We start from the raw sequence: 14,875 nt of genomic DNA on the forward strand, positions 1-14,875 counted from the left end.
TCGACGGAAGATCTCGAGGTAACCCAAATGAATGCGGGGATGCATCGCGGGGTTGCCGGGAACCGACCCCATTCTCGGCCGGCCAGCCATTGGTGCGCCTGGGTCAGGCCCCTGGTCTCTCCCGCAACTTCGGTCAATGTGCCTCCAGCTTCAGCTCATGGTCCAGGGTGCCAAGTTCCAACTGCCCGGGTCATCACCACTAGTTATTGTTGGCAGGTGGAGATGGAGACTCTGAATTGAGGGCAAAGGCTGGGCCCAGACCGGAATATCACGGTCGGCAGCCGAGGTATCTTATTCAATGCTTAGAAATTTCTACCTGATCCAAAACGGTGGCTGGAAAACAAAACCTGATTCCCAAGCCTATCCGTCGGTTAGGACCCGAGTCCAGTCAAACTTCCTCCACTTCTTCTTAAACCCTTCAACCCTGCGATCGCCCTTGTTCCAGCGCCCCTGCTTCTTGATCACGTCCGGCGCTACGTCCAAGATACCTCCAATAATCTCTCTGGCAAACAAGTCGCCTCTGGGCCAGCGATCAGAGTTTTCGACAATGTGACCGAGGCCGCCATCTAGAGTAAACCAGGCGTGGAAGTACGGCATTTCCTTGGCGATGCTCCGACGGAAGGCCATCCTGCCCATGCCGTCACGTGCTCTAGCGCCGGTGTCAATGATCTTCTTGTGCTGCGACCACTCCTCGTCTGTCGTGAGGAAGGCCTCCTTGAAGTATGCTGGGGCTGTGGCACCCTCCTCGTAGGGAATGGGCACCGCCATCATCGCTGCGTGAAGGTGTCTCTGCGGTGCGGCGGCGTTCTCGTAGAATATAACTTCCTGCCCCTTTTCGTGGTACATTCTCGTGAGGGACTTCATGAAGTTGCGAATCTCCTCCCATTCGTCGTCGTCACACTCCAGCAAGTTCTTGCGGTGGGCAATGGGAGTAATTACGGCGCCGCCTTCGCAGATTTCGGGTTCCGTAGGCAGAGTCAGAAATACGCGCGTGCCGAGTGAGATGACTGGTGCCAGAGGTGGCTGTCCTTTGTCTTCGTGATGACAGAGAGGGCAGTTGTCCAAAATTCGCGTCACCTTCTGATACTCGTTGACAGCAACGTTCTTGAGGTTGATCTCTGACTTGTGTACCCTCTTCGCAAGCTTTTCAGCGTTCTCGTCCATGTACTCGAGATCGTCGTCGAACTTGCCATCTTTTGCAATGCGCTCCGCCAGACGCATGCCCTCGCCGCCCGCTTGGCCACGAGTTCTGCGTTCCTCGCGAACCATGTCCTCAATTGACATGTCCTCGTTTGCCTCCACGTTACCGCGCTCACGGCCTCGCTTCGTCTCGATAGACTTGACCTCGCCCCGTGTTCCTGCGAGCATTCTATTGTCCATGACGCCTAGAACAACAGACTGCGGCCCGTTGGTTGCGAAACTAGCAGCAGCCGCATTGTATTCAGCCTCCAGCTTGGCAGCATCAGGTGCTCGGCGAAGCTTAGCCTTCATCATCTGAGCCCGCATTCGGTTCAACGCAGTCTGGTCAATTGGAGTGTGCAGCATGGCCTGGTCGGGGATGACCGTGCCCTGCTGGATATCCTCCATGGGACTTGGTTCTTTCGGCTCCGGACGTTGCTTCTCCATGCGCTCCTGGTAGAGGTCACCGGTGGGCTTCTCTTTACCAATGTACCCGTCTCCGTAAACCTTGCGGCGATCCATCTCGATCTTTTCTTCTCGGGCATCGTCGAATTCCTGCAAGCTGCCAAATCTCTCCAGAGCGATTTCCTCCACAGGTCGCCCCGACTCTTCCGCCATAGAGTAAACGCCCTTGAGCTTGGTCATACGCCACTGAGAGCCGTTGTCCCCGAATGTGTAGTTGATGGTTCTCTCCTTTGGCGTCTCGTCCGTGGACGCAGCGTTGGCTACATCGTCGAAGTCCTTGTTGATCTCCCTTTCGTGAACAACCCTGACGGGCTCCTCCTTGGGCGGTGGCGGTTTCTCCTTCTCCTTGCGCTGGACGTAGTCGATATCGAGGGCTGAAGGGGCAGTCATCCACGAATCGCGTACCAACGGTGTGGTTGTCTTGGTTCCTTCTGGGGTCGCCTCTTCATCGGGAATGGGGAGATCCTCCTTTGGGTCAGAGGTCTTTTCGTGTCTTTCGTCACGCCTCCCATCATCTCTATCCCGGTGCCGTCTTGGCCGCCGTTCCTCGTCGTCCCTGGAATGGCGTGATCTTTTGTGCCTGTGCCCATCCTCCTCGTCTTCGTCATGGCGTCGCGACCTGTGGTGCCGATGGCGGTCATTATCGCGATCGCGATCACGTTCGCGGTCCCTTTCTCTGTCTCGGTCGCGTTCCCGGTGTCTGTCGGATGACCTGTCGCGCTCGCGATGGTGGTGGTGGTGGCTTCGCTGCTTCTTCCTCTCTCTGCGCTCTTCCTTTTCGCGTTCAATGCGCTCTCGTTCGCCCTTTTCGGCTGCGAGCGCCTTTTCAAAATCGTCGAGGCCGTCCATCTCTGATCGATGAGACGACAGAATGATCGACTGTTTGGTGTTGACGTGACGACTTCTGATTAGCTACCTGAGGCAGCTTGGATCGAAGGACGACAATTGGCAACCTCAATGCAGGTTGGACGTCACTGGGCACGGACCATCTAAATTTTGGAACAGCCCAGGGGTCTTGTTAGCGCGTTCTTCACAGGGGGTGTCGTCCACTCTAGCGCCCCGCGCGGGGCATCCAGCTCTTCCAACTCTTCCAGAACTTTTTTCCTGCGACTGAGATCAACACCACCAGTTGAAGTCGACGACATAAACTGCACAAAGATGGCTGAAGCTTCCTCGACCGCACCCGCCCCGGCCTCGGCCCCGGCCCCGACCCCGGGTTCCGACTCCCCAGTCTCTATTGTAGTTGTCGGCATGGCCGGTAAGGAGTTCTCGCCGGTACACACTCGATGACTTGCGCTGACCAATACCGCCTCCAGGCTCCGGCAAAACGACATTCATGCGACGCATCAACTCATACCTCCACGGCAAGAAGGAGCCTCCTTATGTTATCAACTTGGACCCTGCGGTTCTTAACGTGCCCTTCGAGAGCAACATCGACATTCGCGACTCCGTCAACTATGAGGAGGTCATGAAGCAGTACAACCTGGGGCCGAACGGTGGGATTCTAACGTCCCTCAACCTCTTCGCCACGAAGGTCGACCAGATTGTCAACCTTCTCGACAAGCGCGCGGCACCAGACCCGGCGAACCCCGACAAAAAGCCTATCAAGAACATTCTCGTCGATACCCGTGAGTCTTTCGGATGCGTGTGACAACACGACTTTATACTAACAAATCTCCAGCCGGCCAGATTGAGGTCTTCGTATGGTCAGCCAGCGGTACCATTCTTCTCGAGTCACTCGCTTCCTCCTTCCCGACGGTCATCGCCTACGTTATCGACACCCCGAGAACCACATCCACAAGCACGTTCATGAGCAACATGCTGTACGCCTGCAGTATCCTGTACAAGACCAAACTGCCCATGATTTTGGTCTTTAACAAGACCGATGTACAAGACGCCACCTTTGCGAAAGAGTGGATGACGGACTTTGAGGCTTTTCAGGAGGCGCTTCAGAGGGACGAGATGAGCGACACGATCGGCGGATATGAGACGGCAGAGGGCGGCAGCGGTGGAACGGGATACATGGGCAGCTTGCTCAACTCCATGAGCTTGATGCTCGAGGAGTTCTATTCCCACTTGAGCTTCGTGCCCGTCAGCTCCCGGCTGGGAACGGGCATGGACGAGTTCTTCGAGGCTGTGCAGGAAAAGGCGGAGGAGTTTAAGCAAGACTACCTGCCTGAGCTGCAGCGCCGGAGAGAGGAGCGTGAGGAACAGAAGCGCAAGACTCGTGAGCAAGAGCTGGACAAGATGATGAAGGGCATGTCAGTAGATGCCGGCAAGAAGCCGCGGGTTGTCAAGCCGGATGACGACGATGACGGCATCGAAGTCGCCAGCGACGTTGACGACGATGACATGCCGGACGACGAGGATGACAGAGAGGGTCTCCAGGCTCGGTACGAAGCGGCGATGGAGGCTGAGGGCGATTCCATCATGGCGGACGGCAGTTTCGCCAAGTACCTGCATACCCGCCAGGCATGAGAAAAGGGTTGAGAATGAGCATGCACATAGAATGAATCATGGGGCGGGATGGCGTTTTAGAAGGTTGCTGCATTATCATGAGATACCTCGAAAAAAAAGAGAGAAAAGGTGCAGAATGCCTTCCTCTATGAATTGATTTTTAACCCCCAAGCCCAAACTCCAGGAATTCTGCGCACTGTGATACTGTCTTCAGCCTCTCTCTCTGTCTTTGTCTCTCTCCCCATCCAACCATATCTCATTCTCCCCAACCCACGTCGCTACCATTACCTCGCCTCGAACTGGACCATTCTGCGCGCGAGTGAGTCAGTATTTGCGCGTCTCGTCCGAGTTCCAGACCACACAAACTCACCTCTTGGTGCGCTCCTTGTACAGGATACGGCAACCGCATTCCTTGCAACGGATGGGGTCGGCGCGACGGAGCTGGAACTTCAGGCCACAGTCACCGCAGAGGTACTGCATCTGAGGGCCCTCGTTGCCGTAGGAAGAGTAGTTGGCGGCGCTGGGGGCCGAGGAGGCACCGGCAGTCGGGACTTGGTAGGCTTCGCGGGACATTTTCGATGTTTGGTAGAACGAAACTTCGGGTGGTTGTAGTCGGGAGTTGTGCGAGTTGCGACGGTCGAGTGTGGTGAACGCGACGGGGGTAGACGACTGCGATTTTCTTTCTTGCGACGGCGGCTTGGAAATGCAGGAGGGCCCCTAGGCTGGATGACAATTTGTTAGGCGGTGAAGGCGGAATGGCGGCAGAAAAAAAGGTTGGTGCCGGGCGGTGTGCACTGTGCAGGCGGCCAGTGGAGCTTAGGTGAAAACAACGCTGAACTCGTGGAAACCTGCTGGAAGTGAACACTGAGAAGCTCCGGCCTGGCCCACTTCCCGAGGTTAATCGTGATGTTAGTGGTACGGATATCGGATATCGCTGCGGCAGAAACCTAGGGAACATCTCGTCGACGCGCAGGCCAATCTTCGCGTCATCTCTCCGACTCAGGCAGCTTGTTGACTTTCTTTTCTTCTGTTTTCTTTATCTTTGCAAGCTTGCACCAAGTATCATCCAGCAGCCAAGCAATGCCTCGGTAATGCAAAGGCTCTTCCACTCAGCATTGCATCTCTTCCAAAACACCATCACATCCCTCACATCATGACGCCCACCGCCTTCGACTCGGGCGTAGAGCCCCCTGAATCGAGCTGTCCATTCTGCATAATTGCCGACGAATACCCTCCCTACGACCCAGCCTATCCCCCGCAAGACGAGACCACGCTGGACCCGAACCGGATCCCCACGCCCGCCTTCATCGTGCTCTCAACCGAGACGCTCATCGCGTTCCTCGACATCCTCCCCCTTTCGCGCGGCCACCTGCTGCTCTGCCCGCGCACGCACCGCCCGAAGCTGACGGACGCCTCGCCGGAGGAGTCGGCCGAGATGGGGAGGTATCTGCGGGTGCTGTCGAACGCCCTGGCGCGCACGACGGGCGTCGAGGATTGGAACGTCGTGCAGAACAACGGTGCCGCCGCCGCGCAGGTCGTCATGCACATGCACTTTCACCTCATCCCGCGGCCTGAGATTCGTGCGAGTGGCAGGTACAGCGAAAGTTTCACCATGTTTGGACGAGGGCGCAGGGAGGAGCTAGACGAAGAAGACGCCGAGCATTTTGCCAAGGATTTGCGGGAGAACGTGGCCGACATTTTGAGGGAGGAGGCACACAAGGCGAAGTTATGAACATTGGGATGCTTATTCTTTTCTGATTTTTATTACTTTTTTATTCATGTATGGATTTAAAGGCCCTGCAGCATTGTGGCAGCGGGATATGGACTATAGCGTTTGCTTTTTTTTCATCTGCTCATTATGTGAGTCTACCCAGCTCACCCACCCCATCATATACCCAATTACCATTTACTCATCGTCGCCGAAGAAGACCTTGACACCGTCCGGCAGGAAGGTGCCGTCGCAGACCTTGAAGCGATCGGGGATGGCAGAGATCTTCTTGATCTCCTCCTCGGTCAGGGACCAGTCGTCAAGGTCGAAGTTGGCCTTGATGCGGCCCTCGGAGACGGACTTGGGGATGACGCTGGTGTCGCGTGCAAGACCCCACTGGAGCAGAACCTGCTGGGGAGTGCGGCCCTTGGCCTTGGCAATCTCGAGGAGAGTCGTGTTGGTGTAGAGAGGAGAGTCGGTGCTTCCGAGGCAAGAGTAGGCAGTGGCGTGGATGCCCTTGGACTTGCAGTAGTCAAGGAGCTTGGGAGAGGGGTTGCAAGGGTGGAGCTCGATCTGGTTGACGGCGGGGACGATCTGGGCACTGGTCAGTCATGGTCGCAGTGGGAAGATGAAGCTGGAAGCGCATTTGTAGGACTTACAGTGGTGGCAGGGTCGCTAAGGAGGCGCTCGAGGTGGGTGAGGCCAAAGTTGGAGACACCAATGTTGCGGACCTTGCCGGTGCCGACGAGCTTCTGCAGCTCGTGCCAGGTCTTGACGTAGTCCCAGTCGGGGTAGTGCTTCTTCAGGTCATCGGGGTCGGTGGACGAAGGCCAGTGCATCAGATAGAGGTCGACGTAGTCGGTCTGGAGGTTCTCGAGGGACTTGGTGATGGCCTCGGGGACGCGCTTGTGCCAGGGGTTGTCGAGCTTGGTGGTCAACCAGATCTGGTCGCGGGGGACGCCCGAGGCAATGATGCCATCACCAACCTCCTTCTCGTTCTGGTAGGCGAAGGCGGTATCGACGTGGCGGTAGCCGTTCTTGAGAGCGGCCTCGACGGCGAGCTTGACCTCGTTGGGCTTGGATTGCCAGGTACCCAGGCCAATGGCGGGAATCTTGGCTCCCGTGTTGAGGGTGAAGGTGCGGCTGTACGTCGGTTAGCTGATAGATCATAGACGACTGTGGCCGTTTCATTGTGTTTGAAAGAAGGCAGTCTGTGTCACTTACGCGGTCTGCTTGGTGGCGGCCATGATTCTTTGCATACGGAACAACCGGGAATAGAGACGGGTATCTTGGAAGAACAGGAAATCAAGTGGTCTCAAAAGCGAAGAACGTGAGATGAAAAAGAAGAGTGAGAGCTACCACAGACTGGAATCGACAACATGGTGGGACGTGGGAGCTCTTATGTACCTCGTCGCTGAAGACAAGAACAGATGATTAACGTAAGCAGCAAGCTGTCCCCGTCATGGACAGGTGAGAGGCGAGCAGCTCGGCATTCTTTCCCTTGCGGTTCCTGTTCGCCCGTTCTAAAGTTATGCGACATATGCGACAGGACGGGAGGCGCTGGGTTCGGGTCAAGAAAGAAGGCAAGGTAAGGTAGGTACATGCGGCGCGGGTGCGGGAATTGCAAAGGACGGGGAAGGTCCAGTCCATTCACTTTGGAGTGAGGTAAGGTGGCCATCACCCCTGATCCCAATCCTTCGCGAAGCATTGCCCCTCCCCCCACCTCTTGTGCGCCCAGCAATGACGCAGTACTACGCTACCTACTACCTTGCCTGCCGCCCTATCGGCGTCCAGCCTGTTGTCTTTTCTGTGCTGACAGCTGTGGGCTTTCTCGATAATGTCAACAGCGGGAATCTGGCATCTGCGTCTACCTAGTAGGTAAGGTAAGGTTGGCAGTTACTTGGGTAAGGTGCCTGTCTACTCTTCCCACAAGGGCAATGTTAACAGTTGGGAAACTGACCCCGAGCAGTTGGTCAGAGCCCACTTTGCCTCCAGCAGAGCCCTATCCAGACCTATCTACACCTATCTTCATGTTTCTCAACGTCTTGCAGGGGCCTGATAACATGGAGGGGCAAAGCGGCGCAACGAGGGGCACCACACAATAAGACACTAAGAGTTGTGGAGGGGAATTGGGGGCCCCAGGGACTCGCAAATAAAATCCCATGTCGGGAGAGGTACAAAGGGAATTAGAAAAAAAAAAAATGAAGCCGGCCATGACCTAGTCAGCGAATTTCAGTGTGCTTGATTGGCAGCGCTTGTTAGCCGTTCCAATCCGCGTCGTTGGAACGGGCAAATGTGCCCCGACGTGCGGTTTTTTTTCTCTTTGCCTCTCCTCTTTCCTTGACATCCACATGTTGTGCCACTCTTCACCGAGACCATGCAACTTGGCCAGCCCTGGCACGAATACCGGGCCAACTGGATGCCACCTTCTTCTCGCTTTAGGCATTTGCTGTTAAATCAGTCCCGGTTTGGCGGAACCGGGCGCATATGAACCTCTGCAGCCGCACGAATGTCTAGCCAGGAAATTTCCAACCCCACGTCGCCATGACTCTTGGGCTGATTGACTTGCTTCGCCGTTCATCGTATCCTGCCTATGACTGGCCCGCTACACAAAGACGACAATTCTTCGTCAGAAGGATCTCGAAGATTCCTTGATCCAGTTCAGGTGCCACGTCCATCTCCAGCCTTTCCGCTTGAGACAGAGTGTCGACGTGGCCGGGAGCTCTTCGGAGGAGCGTTGCGCGACGTCGTTACTGAGAAGTTGTGTGGTTTAAATGCAGCGATTTTCCACCCTCCATCTTATACCCTCTTGCCATCATTCCCCCTTTTTCACAGCTGTGTCCATGTCTGCGCTTTTCTCTTCTTGAACTGATAAGAAAATCAAGCGGCGGAATGAGTTGAACTTGACGTGTCCAAGGGCAATTTTGTTTCCTAAGGTGTCTGTAAAGCTGTCAACCATCGACTGGTCCCTGATGCCGCACTGATGATTCTCTCCTTCACCATCGCAGAGATGAGACTGTTTTACTGTTATTTCACAGAAAGCCCATATTCTCTCTAGGACAGTCGTATCATCCAAGTTGTCGAGACGAAGACATGTCGTCGACATTAGCCACATAACGTCACAAAAGACCCCTGTCACTCGGCCCGGAGCACCATCGACTGGCTCCTTCTTTCGGCTACGCTACGCAAATTGTCCGATCCTGTACGTCTTGCTGGGTTGGCAAAGAGTGGCGTGATCGTCGGGGAGAAACCTTGCGGACAGTCCTTGCCTCACCTGTCTCGAAATCACAGGTCGACCTCTGTCCTGATTTATACTTACCCAGTCAACGACGTTTTCGGGTGACTGAAGGCTGATTATCAACAAGCATACATCACTACATATTCTATGCTATGCTCAAGCCGTTTGTCAATTCGTATGAGTAGCAACTTCTGAAGCCGGTTTCCGAGCGTTGGCATAAGCTAAGCCCATGTCCACAAGAATTACCACCTACCTATGCACAAGGCCAGTTTAGGCTGAACACAACTGCACCCCCGTGCTAAGGGATCATTCTGAGGTCGTCTCACGGAACTCTTCCAGGGTGAACCATGCGAAAGCGACAATATTCGTCTTTCGGTATCATACCGGGTGGACATAGGGCCAAGGTTGCTTTCTCTTACGAGGTCGGATTTATTAGCACGGTGGACGTTCTCTTCTCGGCAGTGTTCTCTGTTAGATCTTCTCATATATCTTAGCTAGACTGTGAGAATCTGGTTCTATTCCTCTTTCGAGAACTATGAGAGGTCCACCCCAACAACCCTCTTGCTCCCAGACCTGGTAAGTCCATCGAGGTCCTGGCCGCTCTGGTTCTTGGGCTTTAAGCTCGTTGGACAACACGCTGTGTGTACCTGAACTCATCCGAAACTAAAGCAGACTTTTCCTTGTGATTTTCCTCGTCACGTTATGGAGAGTTTCGTGTACATCTGCAATACTCGAATGATTGGCTATACTGGCTACTATGGTTGCTGGGCTTTGAAATTCACGTGGAAAGTTAGCTCAGTCTAGGTAACCTACGAAGCCAAGAAAAAGCGACGAGATTGAGTGAAGACACAAAGCAACCAAGAAAGCCGTCTTACATATCACTCTGGCAACCAACGGTCCAGTCCACGTTCTTGGCTTTGGCGCCATTCATCCCGCACGAGCAACAGCCACAGTGTCCGAGTTCCTCAAGCCACCGTCCCGTTAAGGTGCTGGCCTACAGACGGTCTGACAGCCGTCCTTGTCTCAGCCAAAGAACAACATCAGAGGCTGTGTTAAGGTTTGTGGGGGGATAACGGAGTACCGCTTGCTCTGGTCGTTGCAGCGTTCGAGGGGCACACCGGGTTGGGGGAAAGTAGGAGGATATGGGTCAGGTTTTAGGTACAGAGGTTGATGCATGTCTGGATGTTGACTTCTCTGGACTCACCAAGGAGCAGATAAGACCCAAGCCAGCTGATACATCAAATTCGAGCGATGGCTAGCCAACATTTATGCTCAGCGTGCCTGAATGGTTGATGAATGTCATGAAATGTCTCGCGAAGGATGATTAAGGCTCTACACCTATTTACAATATGAATACTGGCGACGGAAAATTAGCACATGAAACAAGAAATGCTAACGGGTAAGATTGTACGCAGAGAATATACTACTGTACGAGGTAAGAGCATAGTATGATAATACAGTCTGTCAGATGTGTAGGTTTCCATAGTCATTGTCCAAAGGCAGATTGCAGGTACATCCTTATTTTGCTCAAGATGTTTCTTTTCGACGTCGATCTGGGGCATCTGTGATCAATCCCACCGATTGCCAGTGCCGTTGGTCAGTCGCCAGGTTGAGAGCAATTTCAGCAGATGAGTTGCTGATAGAAATCGTACCTTAGCAAATGAACTAAACCCCTTTCCTTTCCCATCCGGCGCTCTTTATCATTTCTCACCTCTCACACTCGACAAACTACACGGAAACCTGATTAAACTGCCCTCAAGTTAGTTAACCCAACATACGAGAGGCTTTCTTGCGTGTTGAGCCCATCATGACTGAATTAGAAACGAATGACAACCCTACGTAATGCATAGTTTCTCAATCGCCGACAACGCATCCCGCCGGGCCTCCTCTGGCTGGCGGCCCCATCCCGCTCATCGTGAGCATCCTCTCAACTGCCGACGCCGGCAAACAGTGATTTCTCAGGTGGCCCCCAAAAAGGGCCCCCGCCCGCCGCCGCCGCTGTTCGCCGCGACCGGCCGGGGCCCCCTCCTCAATGGCCTCGACCGCGGCGGCCACCATCTGCTTCGGCAATCCGACCAACCAGGCACCGTGCAGCCGTGGTTTGGGGGGATCCGAAGTTGCGACGTTATTGGATAATCGGGGGATTTCCCCCAGCGTCCAGGGCGATGCGCGATGGAGGGTTAGCCGTGAACGACGTGTCGTGCTCTCTGTTGGGCCGTTTTGCGTGAGGATTGAGGCCCGAAGATGGAAAGGGTCATTTAAAGATTCGTCAACTCCCCAGTCTTGATGGAGAAAGAGAAGACGACACGAACAGTACGCATGCAAACCCATCTGGTTGATTGATGCTGTGCCATCACCACCGATCGCAAGTCGCCAATGCCAAGACCGGCGACGGATATTCACAAATGCGTTGAAATGAATTGTTTAACCATCACTTATTGGAAATCAGGCTCGATGCCTTGTTCATTTACATCAAATCGCCATCTATTCTAGAAGCTGACGATTGATTTCAGGAAGACACTAAATGACGGAGACGTTGATGGGTAGGAGAAGGAATGAATTGGCAGTGTGGTATGGGTAGATGATGGGAATACAGAATCGCTTTTACTCCTCGGCATCACCGCCTGCAGCGACGGCTGGGGCAGCGTCGCCGTTGGTAGCGGCGGGTGCGTCGGCGGCCTTGACCTCGCCCTTGGCGGGAGCATCCTCGACGCCGTTGGCTGCCTCTTCGTCGTCGCCGTCACCCTCGGCCGCCTCCTCCTCGGCAGCGTCATCGTCAGCCTCTGGCTCGTCCTCGGCCTCCTCCTCTTCGTCAGCCGCCGCCGCGTCGTCCTCGCCGGCGGTCTCGGTCTTGCGCTTCTTGGATGGAGGTGCTTTGTCTGCGCAAGTCGCTTGTTAGAACTGTCGTCGGGGAGGTTACTGTGTGCGGAGCTCACCTTCTACGCCATTGGCTTCTGCGTCGTCCTCGGCGTCACCCTCGCCCTCTTCGTACTCCTCCTCTTCCTCCTCTTCTCCATCATCGTCCTCTTCGCCCTCGTCTTCCTCAGACTGGTACCTACAAGCAAAACGTATTAGCATCTCGGTCACAAGTGGTCCCGGTAGCTGGCGAAGCTGTTCCCAGAAACCAGGACCACGCGCAAAGTTGCGACGACACTGGTTCTCAGAGAGAAGAGCGGCTTGGTGCTACCAGGAAGCTCCGGGCATCACCAGATAGTTCCTCCTTGGCCAGAGACAAGTCAAGAGAGCAGGCGCAAGGGTGGAGTTGGATGTGACTTACTCCTCTTCCTCCTCACCGTCGTCGTCAGGGAGGGAAACAAGCTCCTCCTCCTCGTCTTGCTTTCTCTTGCGGGTGGACATGGTGTTGATGGGGGTTCGAAGGGGCCAATTGGTTCAAGTTGGACAACTCAGGGTGTGTTTCTGGAGAGAAACAGACAAGAGATGGATGGGGAAGGGCAGGATAGATGTAGGAGAAGCAAAGAGAAAGAGAGAAAGTTGGGGGGCGGCAAGGACGAAAGGTAGGCAAGGTAGGTAGGTCGGCGCATGGAAAGCTCTGGGGGAGGGAGACGGGACCAAGCCAAGGTGGGTGGTGGGTGCAAGTCGACTGGCGGCGGCGGTGCGGTGAGGTACCTGTCTATCCGTACCTACACTACCTTACCTCTCTACATACGTCTGGCCCGGGGACATGAGCCCAGTGTGCAGTGCGGGCGGGCGTGAGGAGAAGAGAGGAAGAGGAGGAGGGAGTGCGCGGGTCGGTGGTGCGGTGCGCAGTGAGTGTGCGAGAGAGGGGGAGGGAGGTGGGAGCTCCCTCTCTCTCTCCTCTCTCAGCTGAGTGGTGCGCGCTCTGCCATACTGTTTGCGTGGGAACGTGTGTGAGGCAAGAGGTAGGTACACTGGGCTGATGGTGCGCAAGGTGAGGTAGCCATGTAGAGACGGGCTTTGGAGCAGGAGCAGGAGCCACGACCCCAGGCTGAACGAGGGAGCACCAAGGTGAGTGAGTGAGCAAGGTGTGGTGGAGGGTGGCTGGGGGGAGCTTCGAACTTGGACCGGACGGGAGTGGACTGGGCTGGGGCCGACGAGTAAGAAGCAAGATGGAGGACTGGAGCAACGACCAGGAACCTAGGACCTAGGACGAGTGTGAGTGAGCGGCTCAGAGTGAGGGTGCGTGGTGTGTGTGTGTGTGTGAGAGAGAGAGAGAGAGAGAGAGGGGAGAGGGTGAGTGACGGACGGGTGAGAGAGAGAGGAGGGCGAGTCGAAGGGGGCGTAGGTGAGAGGAGAGGGGGTGGGTGGAGGACACGAGCGCACTGGGGGAGATCCAAACAGGGAAACCAGATTGGCGTGCGAACCTGCTCTGGCTGGTGGTTGGCCGACAAGCGAAAGAGCTCGGACACTTTGGGGGAGGGAAGAGCAACATCACCATCCCTGTCCGCACACCTTAAGGTACCCTACCTTTCCCTCCGGACCTTGCGTGCAGCAGCAGCAGCAGCAGCAGCAGCAGCAGCAGCAACGGTGACAGCATGTTGCAACAGCTCAACACCGAGCTGCGAACTTGCCTGCTCTGTTGCGCTCCCGCTTGCCCTCCTCTCAGTTCTTGAGCTCATCCAGCCCTTCTTCCCCTCTTCCCCTTCCCAAGCGTCACCTCCCAAGTCTTTCACCCTTTCCCCTCCTCAACCAACTGACTGCTCTGACACTCGTCACTCATCAGCATGAGCTGTTGCTGGCAGCTGCTCATGCCTGCCCCTGTGCGAATTAGGAGCTCTGCCCCTAGCTGCTCCTCTCGAGCCAATCGTCATTGGCCATCACTACCATTTCCGTTCCTCGAATCACCCCCGAGGGTAAAGCTCCAGCTCAGGGCCGCCAGCCGGCTGCTGACGTGATTCTAGCCGGAACGGGACGTCATGGATAGCGTCATCACGTGCGCTAAAGCTGTTCCGTTCTTTCACGCTGAGTCGCGCTCGCGACTTCCCCTCGCCATCCCGCTGAGCCGGCGTTACTCCGCGCCTTGGCCTACGCTGCGGGCTTCCAGGAGCCCGTCGTCTTGCACTTGCACTGGCTTGCACTTGCATCCGCCATCGTAGCCTTGCCAACCTTGATCCATTTTGACCCAGAACCACTGCGGACGCTTGTCCTTGGTCGCGAGATCCAGATTGGGCAAAATATAATACTCGAAACCATAAACAGAAACTTGCATCGCCGGAACGTTGTTCAATGCAGGACTCCTTCGTAGGCATGGATTGTCCGTTTGGCTACCGAATTGAGCTGACCGGTTCATCCGAAGCGTTCATCTGGCCTGAATCCTGGATCCGAAAGCTCCGTGTGCGACAGCTTTGTGATGTGAGTTCTTGCCAGCCTTCGTAGGTGCCGGTACGTTCGTTGGCTGCAGACTTGTAGGTGCAGGTTGATAGCTTGCTGGAACAGACTTCCCGTTCGTCAATTGTAAGATCGTGCCGGGCCGGATAAAATCCGAGACGTCTTTTCCGACGCTGATCAATTAGAACATGTTTGGCCGCCAGCTGAACGTCTTCGACTTTTGTGGTGCAAGCGCACAGCGGCAGCGGCGGATGGCACGTTGCCCAGGTTTAATTGGAAGACCCTGGAATCGCAAACCTTTCGGCTTGGGCTACCGAGCGCTGGAAATGGATGAGGAAAAAGGAATGTGTTATCTCTTTTCGGCCGCCAGGCCGCATCCTAGACTCGGGGTTCCCATCCAGCGGTTCAAGGGAGGATGAGACAGCGTCGATCCAAAAAGCTACACCTGTCTGACATGCCGATAGTAAGAAGCAAGGGGAATAATGAACGAAGAGACAAAGCGACTAGACGCCAGGACAGTC

At 55.3% G+C, this 14,875-nt stretch overlaps 6 protein-coding genes across 6 annotated transcripts; 2 read left to right on the forward strand and 4 right to left on the reverse strand.

Annotated features, from left to right (window-relative positions):
* Positions 1-360: 360 nt before the first annotated feature.
* GCG54_00005889 (Pre-mRNA-splicing factor cwf19) lies at positions 361-2,493 on the reverse strand (the record flags this gene model as incomplete). Its single annotated transcript, XM_045405904.1, has 1 exon — positions 361-2,493. One exon carries the CDS (start codon positions 2,491-2,493, stop codon positions 361-363), a length of 2,133 nt encoding a protein of 710 aa, XP_045264302.1.
* Positions 2,494-2,802: 309 nt separating this feature from the next.
* On the forward strand, positions 2,803-4,122 carry GCG54_00005890 (GPN-loop GTPase 1; the record flags this gene model as incomplete). The annotated part of the gene is made up of 3 exons (XM_045405905.1): positions 2,803-2,902; positions 2,961-3,272; positions 3,326-4,122. The coding sequence occupies 3 exons, from the start codon at positions 2,803-2,805 to the stop codon at positions 4,120-4,122; spliced, it is 1,209 nt and encodes a 402-aa protein (XP_045264303.1).
* A 263-nt stretch (positions 4,123-4,385) lies between these two features.
* GCG54_00005891 (DNA-directed RNA polymerases II IV and V subunit 12) lies at positions 4,386-4,674 on the reverse strand (the record flags this gene model as incomplete). Its single annotated transcript, XM_045405906.1, has 2 exons — positions 4,386-4,410; positions 4,472-4,674. 2 exons carry the CDS (start codon positions 4,672-4,674, stop codon positions 4,386-4,388), a joined length of 228 nt encoding a protein of 75 aa, XP_045264304.1.
* A 580-nt stretch (positions 4,675-5,254) lies between these two features.
* GCG54_00005892 (Nitrilase and fragile histidine triad fusion protein NitFhit) lies at positions 5,255-5,833 on the forward strand (the record flags this gene model as incomplete). The annotated part of the gene is made up of 1 exon (XM_045405907.1): positions 5,255-5,833. One exon carries the CDS (start codon positions 5,255-5,257, stop codon positions 5,831-5,833), a length of 579 nt encoding a protein of 192 aa, XP_045264305.1.
* A 174-nt stretch (positions 5,834-6,007) lies between these two features.
* On the reverse strand, positions 6,008-7,056 carry GCG54_00005893 (D-galacturonate reductase; the record flags this gene model as incomplete). Its single annotated transcript, XM_045405908.1, has 3 exons — positions 6,008-6,403; positions 6,469-6,952; positions 7,034-7,056. The coding sequence occupies 3 exons, from the start codon at positions 7,054-7,056 to the stop codon at positions 6,008-6,010; spliced, it is 903 nt and encodes a 300-aa protein (XP_045264306.1).
* Positions 7,057-11,651: 4,595 nt separating this feature from the next.
* Positions 11,652-12,404, reverse strand: GCG54_00005894 (uncharacterized protein; the record flags this gene model as incomplete). The annotated part of the gene is made up of 3 exons (XM_045405909.1): positions 11,652-11,926; positions 11,984-12,102; positions 12,325-12,404. 3 exons carry the CDS (start codon positions 12,402-12,404, stop codon positions 11,652-11,654), a joined length of 474 nt encoding a protein of 157 aa, XP_045264307.1.
* Between the last annotated feature and the right edge of the window lie 2,471 nt (positions 12,405-14,875).

The sequence above is a fragment of the Colletotrichum gloeosporioides genome, assembly GCF_011800055.1.
Source record: "Colletotrichum gloeosporioides strain Lc1 chromosome Unknown consensus_47, whole genome shotgun sequence".
Classification (NCBI taxonomy): Eukaryota; Fungi; Ascomycota; class Sordariomycetes; order Glomerellales; family Glomerellaceae; genus Colletotrichum; species Colletotrichum gloeosporioides.